Consider the following 8,717-nt stretch of genomic DNA (forward strand, 5'->3'; position numbering starts at 1 on the left):
TCTCTCTCTCTCGCTCTCTCTCTGGATCTCTCTCTCTCTCGCTGGATCTCTCTCGCTGGATCTCTCTCTCTCGCTGGCTGGATCTCTCTCTCTCGCTGGATCTCTCTCTCTCGCTGGATCTCTCTCTCTCGCTGATCTCTCTCTCTCTCGCTGATCTCTCTCTCTCTCTCGCTGGCTCTCTCTCTCTCGCTGGATCTCTCTCTCTCGCTGGATCTCTCTCTCTCGCTGGATCTCTCTCTCTCGCTGGATCTCTCTCTCTCGCTGGATCTCTCTCTCTCGCTGGATCTCTCTCTCTCGCTGGATCTCTCTCTCGCTGGATCTCTCTCTCTCGCTGGATCTCTCTCTCGCTGGATCTCTCTCTCTCGCTGATCTCTCTCGCTGGATCTCTCTCTCTCGCTGATCTCTCTCTCTCGCTGGATCTCTCTCTCTCTCGCTGGATCTCTCTCTCTCGCTGGATCTCTCTCTCTCGCTGGATCTCTCTCTCGCTGGATCTGTATCTCTCTCTCGCTGGATCTCTCGCTGTATCTCTCGCTGGATCTCTCGCTGGATCTCTCGCTCTCTCTCGCTGGATCTCTCTCTCTCGCTGGATCTCTCTCTCTCGCTGGATCTCTCTCTCTCGCTGTATCTCTCTCTCTCTCGCTGGATCTCTCTCTCTCGCTGGATCTCTCTCTCGCTGGATCTCTCTCTCTCGCTGGATCTCTCTCTCTCGCTGGATCTCTCTCTCTCGCTGGATCTCTCTCTCTCGCTGGATCTCTCTCTCTCGCTGGATCTCTCTCTCTCGCTGGATCTCTCTCTCTCGCTGGATCTCTCTCTCTCGCTGTATCTCTCTCTCTCGCTGTATCTCTCTCTCGCTGTATCTCTCTCTCTCGCTGTATCTCTCTCTCTCTCGCTGTATCTCTCGCTCTCTCTCGCTGTATCTCTCTCTCTCGCTCGCTGTATCTCTCGCTCTCTCTCGCTGCTGTATCTCGCTGGATCTCTCGCTCTCGCTGTATCTCGCTGGCTCTCTCTCTCGCTGTATCTCGCTGGATCTCTCTCTCTCGCTGGATCTCGCTGGATCTCTCTCTCGCTGGATCTCGCTGGATCTCTCTCTCGCTGGATCTCTCTCTCTCTCGCTGGATCTCGCTGGATCTCTCTCTCGCTGGATCTCTCTCTCGCTGGATCTCTCTCTCGCTGGATCTCTCTCTCGCTGGATCTCTCTCTCGCTGGATCTCTCTCTCGCTGGATCTCTCTCTCTCGCTGGCTCTCTCTCTCTCGCTGGATCTCTCTCTCTCTCGCTGGATCTCTCTCTCTCGCTGGATCTCTCTCTCTCTCTCTCTCGCTGGATCTCTCTCTCGCTGGATCTCTCTCTCTCGCTGGATCTCTCTCTCTCTCTCTCTCTCTCTCGCTGGATCTCTCTCTCTCTCTCTCTCTCTCTCGCTGGATCTCTCTCTCTCTCTCTCTCTCTCTCGCTGGATCTCTCTCTCTCTCTCGCTGGATCTCTCTCTCTCTCTCTCTCTCTCGCTGTATCTCTCTCTCTCGCTCTCTCTCTCTCGCTGTATCTCTCTCTCGCTGTATCTCTCTCTCTCGCTGTATCTCTCTCTCTCGCTGTATCTCTCTCTCGCTGGATCTCGCTGGATCTCGCTGGATCTCGCTGGATCTCGCTGGATCTCGCTGGATCTCTCTCTCGCTGGATCTCTCTCTCGCTGGATCTCTCTCTCGCTGTATCTCTCTCTCGCTGTATCTCTCTCTCGCTGTATCTCTCTCTCGCTGTATCTCGCTGGATCTCTCTCTCGCTGTATCTCGCTGGATCTCTCTCTCGCTGTATCTCGCTGGATCTCTCTCTCGCTGTATCTCGCTGGATCTCTCTCTCGCTGGATCTCGCTGGATCTCTCTCTCGCTGGATCTCGCTGGATCTCTCTCTCTCTCTCTCGCTGGATCTCTCTCTCGCTGGATCTCTCTCTCTCGCTGGATCTCTCTCTCTCTCGCTGGATCTCTCTCTCTCTCGCTGGCTCTCTCTCTCTCTCTCTCTCTCGCTGGATCTCTCTCTCTCTCTCTCTCTCTCTCTCTCGCTCTCTCTCTCTCTCTCTCTCTCGCTGGATCTCTCTCTCTCTCTCTCTCGCTGGATCTCTCTCTCTCTCTCTCTCTCTCTCTCTCGCTCTCTCTCTCTCTCGCTGGATCTCTCTCTCTCTCTCGCTGGATCTCTCTCTCTCTCGCTGGATCTCTCTCTCTCGCTGGATCTCTGGATCTCTCTCTCTCGCTGGATCTCTCTCTCTCTCTCTCGCTGGATCTCTCTCTCTCGCTGGATCTCTCTCTCTCTCGCTGGATCTCTCTCTCTCTCTCGCTGGATCTCTCTCTCTCTCTCGCTGGATCTCTCTCTCTCTCAGGATGAAGGCAGTGAACAGTACCACGGACAGCACAGTCAGTGAAGACACAGAGATGGAGAGAATCAAACAGGTGAGCTCCACCATTACCTGTTAATGTTGTTTAAAGGATTATTGGTATGTAGGCTAGAGATAACAGGGTGGCCATTGCTCCCCCACTGATGGTGTCAGATGAGGATGACTATTGGCATCATCCAGGCTGACTCACATCCAGCCGTGATTGGGGGTCCCATAGGATGGCGCACAATTGGCCCAGCATTGTCCTGGTTTGGCCAGGGTAGGCCGTCAATGTAAATAAGAATTTGTTCTTAGCTGACTTGCCTAGTTAAAGGTTAAATTAAAAATACATTTAAATTGTCAGTTAACGCTATTTCATTTTTTGTATTTGTGGGAAAGCAGGTGTTCTTGGTTTCAGAGTATATGCTTAATTGATTGGCGATGATCAGAATGATAATGACTGTGATGATGAAGATAATTTGTGTGTTTAGGACATCCTTGAGGAAGTGAGAAAAGAGCTCCATAAAGTGAAGGATGAAATAATCTGTGGTGAGTTCCTGATTTGTCCATCCATTTCAAGGAGCACTCCCAAGCTTGTATTTTTGTATGTCTTTAGCATTAGTCAATAAGAATCACAATACAAAGTTGCTCCAGCCGCAGTAGTATATTCACATGCCTCTAACACAGTGGAGGCTACTGAGGGGAGGACGGCTCATGATAATGACTGGAACGGAATCAAACGCTTTCAACCCATGTGTTTGTTGTATTTACTAACATTCCACTTATTCCACTCCAGCCATTACCATGATCCTGTCCTCCCCAACTAAGGTGCCACCACCCTCCTGTGCTCTAACACTACATACAGTGCATTCGGGAAAGTATTCAGACCACTGAATTATTTCCACATTTTGTTACTTAACAGGATTATGTATTTAAAAAAATGTTTAATCAATCTATACCCCATAATGACAAAGTGAAAACAGGTTTTTCTAAATGTTTGCAAATGTGTTATGTGTTAAAAATAAAGAACAAATACCTTATTTGCATAAGTATTCAGACCCTTTGCTATGAGACTCGAAATTGATCTCAGGTACATCCTGTTTACATTGATCATCTTTGATGTTTCTACAACTTGATTGTAGTCCACCTGTGGTAAATTCAATTGATTGGACATGATTTGGAGAGGCACACATCTGTCTATATAAGGTCCCACAGTTGACAGTGCATGTCAGAGCAAAAACCAAGCCATTAGGTTGAAGGAAATGGCCGTAGAGCTCCGTGACAGGATTGTGTTGAGGCACAGATCTGGGGAAGTGTATCAAAAATGTCTGCAGCATTGAGGGTCCCTTAAATATAAGAGGTTTGAAACCACCAAGACTCTTCTTTGAGCTGGCCGCCCAGCCAAACTGAACAATCTGAGGAGAAGGGCCTTGGTCAGGGAGGTGACCAAAAACCCGATGGTCACTGACAGAGCTTCAGAGTTCCTCTGTGGAAATGGGAAAACCGTCCAGAAGGACAACCATATATGCAGCACTCCACTAATCAGGCCTTTATGGTAGAGTGGCCAGACGGAAGCCACTCCTTAGTAAAAGGCACATGAAAACCTGCTTGGAGTTTGCCAAAAGGCACCTAATGACTCTGACCACGAGAAACAAGATTCTCTGGTCTGATAAAACCTGAATGCCAAGCGTCACATCTGAAGGAAACCTGGCACAATCCCTACTGTGAAGCATGGTGATGGCAGCATCATGCTGTGGGGGATGTTTTTCAGCGACAGGGACTGGGAGATTAGTCAGGATCGAGGGAAAGATGAACAGAGTAAAATACAGAGATCCTTGATGAAAACCTGTTCCAGAGCTCTCAGGACTTCAGACTGGGGCGATGGTTCATCTTCCAACAGGACAACGACCCTAAGCACACAGCCAAGACCACGCAGGAGTGGCTTCGGGACAAGTCTCTGAATGTCCTTGAGTGGCCCGGCTAGAGCCCGGACTTGAACCCGATCAAACATCTCTGGAGAGACGTGAAAATAGTTGTGCAGCGACGCTCCCCATCCAACCTGACAGAGCTTGAGAGGGTCTGCAGAGAAGAATGAGAGAAACTCCCCAAATTCAAGTGTGCCAAGCTTGTAGCGTCATACCCAAGAAGACTCAAGGTTGTATTCGCTGCCAAAGCTGCTTTAACAAAGTACTGAGTAAAGGGTCTGAATAATTATGTAAATGTGATATTTCTGTTTTTATTTTTTATAAATTTGCTGGGGGAAAAATAAACTCTTTGTGCTTTGTCATTATGGGCATTGTGTGTCGGTTGTTGAGGGAAAAACTATTTAATACCTTTTAGAATAAGACAAATGTAACAAAATGTGGAAAAAGTCAAGGGGTCTGAATACTTAAAGTATTTTATTTTATATTATTCTCTCACTTCACATATTAGGAATCATATATTTGGACTTTTTATATAATGACTAAATCACAAGACAATGTGTAAGGAATTTTGGTGCCTTTCTCTTTCTCATGAATTCCCTTCCTTTCTCTTTCAGCATTTATCCAGGAGCTACAAAAAAGAGGACCAGTATAGTCTCAACATACAGCCACTGGGGGGGGGGGGGGGGTGGAGTGGAAGGGAGAGAGCGCCATATGGAGGGGTGGATGGCTCATATATTTCCTTCAACGTTACACACACACACACATACCTATACATTTAGGACTGTACCAATCGGCAGTCTTCCAAACTTTTTTAGTGGCTATTTTTCTTGTTTGTCTTATGGTTTCAAGAGCTCTGCTGTGCTGTGCTTCTCTCTTGCGCCACCATCACTGCCTACCTTACTCTACTCTCTCCCTGCCTCCCAAGTCAACGCCCATATCTTACCTGGACGTATCTAGCCTTACTTTTCACTAGTGCGGAGCAAGGTTTGGCTCTGTTCGAATTGAAGGCAGTCAACTGAAATTCCGATTCAATTATTGAAAAGGGCATCTAATTTCAATCACTTCTCAAAAAACTGAAAAGGAGAAGCTATTTGTCAAGTTTTACACATTTTGGATTTTAAATTAACTTTCTGAATTTACTGACTTCAATTCGGATTGAGCCCAAACCTGATGCAGAGAATTCAGGGAATACCGTCAACCACACCATCGAAACACAATACATTGTCAACAGTCGCACATTTCACTCTCACACCAACCTATCTGTGGGGAAATGGTTCAGCTGCAGAGGTTGACCACACGGTGGAGCTGTGAAACAGGAGAATCGGATCAGAGGGCCTGCCTTTTTCTGTAGTCTCTGTGCAACCCCGGAACAGTCGGAACTATAAATCCCAGCTTGCAACAATAAGAGATCTGGTTAAATATATGTCTGTCTGTCTACTACTGCACCTAATAGGAGTAGGGTGAAGTTGTTCTTAGACCCTGATCTTGGGTCAGTTTTGCATTTTCTCCACTTATGTTTAAGTTTGGGGGAGAGGAAGCTAATCCTAGAACTGTACTTAAGGAAACTTCAACCACCTTATACTGCCACCTTATACTCTAATAGCGAACGGGTTGCCAACTCCTCTGAGCTCTTGCTACACCTCACATCAATTGTTTGTTTTTTCCAAACTCAGGGATTAGAGGAAGCATATCATTTAGTGCTAGATAGGACTGTCTGCAACAGGTCCTATACTAGTCACCATGCCCACTTCTCCTTAGCATTTAGCACAGAGGATCACAGCAGACCACCTATGGATGACAAACAGGTCCAATCCCAAATCAACCCCTACCCCCTACAACCTTTGCCTCCCTTCTTCACTAGTGGGGTTGTGAGAAGATTTGATTTGTATAAGCAATATGTCATCCAGCCAATCAGAGAGCATGTTGAAACTATTACCATATTACTTATGTCCATCTTATCCTTTCAGATCTCCACAAGTGCATAGGGTCAGGGGTTGATTTTGGTATACGGTGACAATTCTCACCTAGTCACAGAAACGGAATGATTAGAATGGGCATTATCCTCTAAAAGCAGTTAGCTATTGCTGATAGGATCTTAGGTTATTTTAATTGTGTCTATTTAAGAATGAAGAATGAATTCTTAAGCACTCCAATGTCCGTGACATTTCCGAGCTCCCTGTGCAGCACATCCAACAGGTTGCCAACCATATCCATTTCCCAATGACATGGTGAACCATGCCTGTTCGGTCCATTCTTTTTCTACACTCCTAACACTGCCTAACTCTTCTAGTAACCACATAAGAAAAGGGGAGAGAGGGGAGAGCAGGTAGGGGACTGTACCTGGTATGATTCTGCTGCAGTGCAGGTAACTGCAACATATCACAGTGCGACAGGGACTCTTACTCGACTTTGTATGTTCTTATAAAGATACGTAATACCCATTATGTTAGCCGCCTCTGTGGCCTCGTCCGATAGAGATGCCAATCTTCGCTAATGCAAGTCTGCCTCACCTCCTGAGCACTCTTACAATCCTATAGATTAAGCTAAAAAACGTAGTACTTAAAAAAATCCTTATGGTTTTCTATTTCCATTGGCAATTCTGTGGTAATGAAAATAGAAGCCCACTGGGCAAAAACTGGTTGAATCAACGTTGTTTCCATGTCATTTCAACAACAACAAAAAATCCATGTGAGGTTGAGTCAGCATGGAATACTGATTGGATTTGAAAAAAAATCATAAACTTAAGGGAATTTTATTTTACTCAACTTTTTGTCTAAATCCAATGACATGGTGACATTTGTTTATTTCACTTTGAATTCACATTAGTTGACAACTCAACCAAATGTAAATCAAAACTAAACATTGAAATGAAGTCTGTTCCCAGGGGGAGGAAATTTGATTTATTTTTAGATACATTATAATTGTTATTTTGGATTTATTGAAGGTGATTTTCTATTATTAGAGTGAAGGATTTTTACACTGAAATGTTGTGTGAGAAAATGCTGTAAAGACACTGGATTGGAGATACCTTTCTGGTCAAATACAGCTGCTTCTTGAATCAAACTGTGGTTCGTCTCATCTGTTGGTTTGGGGTGGGGGGAGAGACCATAAGGGAAGTATTTAACATTAAGCGTCATGGCATCATCGGGGGAAAATCTAAACTAAAGATAATTACTACTTGATATAATATAAGGTGGAGCATATTGAGAAATGGCTGGAGCTTAAGTAATGTAACAAACAATATTCTACAGACCCTATTGATCTAGCACTCAAGTCTATGTGGTGTTATTTGTTGGATGAATGTTGTCTAAATACCCAGCAGTCCTTTCTAGTCCACACATTTCATTGGTCCCAATGCAGTACACTGTAGGTCTATAAATGACATATTGTCTTTATAGAGGAAAGAAAGCTATGCCAATGTAAAAGTGTGGTTGGGAATACTTAGCAGGGTCTGTAGACTTAGTATATGGTGTCATTTAATGGGACTCTGAATAATACAGAGAGTTGCTGGCCTTTTACTGTGGTCAAATAGCTGAAAATGGGGTGCCTGAACAATTTGGTACAAATTTAGCACTGTACAGGAAAAATGTTTGGTCTGTGGGAGGTCTTTGTGCATGCAGGAACAGTAATGTATGCTTTTTTTAGAGAGAATAGTGTAGGAACACAAAGAATAAACCAATATCACGATATGCCTTGCTCATATCAAACGGAATCGATATATAAAATTATCGATATTGGTGCCAACCACTACTAAATCACCTCATAATTAAGCATATATCTTCATTTCATCAGTCTGCTATATTGTTCAAGCTTAAAACCTTAACTTATTTCAACTAAGTAATTTCCTCCAGTAACTCATGTAAAACATGCTATGCCGTTGTGAGAAAGTGTATTCACATCGCCCTCTCATAAGACTACTTTAGAGAACAAGCGCACATAAACACCACAACTGAAGTTCTCAGCGGTGGAAATAGGCCTCCCACCTTGTTTCTGAATGGACCTCTCCCATTTGTCACGAGTTAACATAACACACCATTATTTGGAGTACGCCTGAACCCTCCAAGTTTCCTCATCTGGCAAAACACATTTCAGTGTATCCTTGCTTATGTCAACCTTTCCAGTTAACTGAATCAGATGAGCAGCATTTTTCATAGAGCTTAAGATTTCCTCATCTGACAAACCTCTACCCCAACTTTCTGTCTTTAAGTGGTAGTATTCATTCCCAAAATGTTGGGTGTCAGATTTGATTGAGCTGCACCACTGACACTCCATCATATGAACTATTGGCTACATCAGGGTGAAGATAAGAAGCAGGTTCTTTGGCCTCAAGTGTGTACATTTTGCATATTAAGTTGGCAGTCTGAGGGTCTTCTCTGAGCACTTGACATTCCTTAATTTAAACTCATTTTACATTGGACAAGAGCATCTGCTATAT

General features: G+C 44.8%; 1 protein-coding gene across 4 annotated transcripts in view; it reads left to right on the forward strand.

Moving 5' to 3' along the window:
- Positions 1–7,345, forward strand: part of LOC124013452 (vasodilator-stimulated phosphoprotein-like) — a 48,903-nt gene extending 41,558 nt beyond the window's left edge. For all 4 annotated transcript variants that reach the window (XM_046327793.1, XM_046327790.1, XM_046327791.1 and 1 more), the window contains 3 exons: positions 2,364–2,433; positions 2,849–2,906; positions 4,897–7,345. In XM_046327793.1, the coding sequence (XP_046183749.1) occupies positions 2,364–2,433; positions 2,849–2,906; positions 4,897–4,934 (166 nt within the window). In that variant the 3' untranslated portion in view covers positions 4,935–7,345. The remainder of the gene's footprint in view (positions 1–2,363; positions 2,434–2,848; positions 2,907–4,896) is intronic.
- Positions 7,346–8,717: the final 1,372 nt, after the last annotated feature.

The sequence above is a fragment of the Oncorhynchus gorbuscha genome, linkage group LG02 (assembly GCF_021184085.1).
Source record: "Oncorhynchus gorbuscha isolate QuinsamMale2020 ecotype Even-year linkage group LG02, OgorEven_v1.0, whole genome shotgun sequence".
NCBI classification, from domain to species: Eukaryota; Metazoa; Chordata; class Actinopteri; order Salmoniformes; family Salmonidae; genus Oncorhynchus; species Oncorhynchus gorbuscha.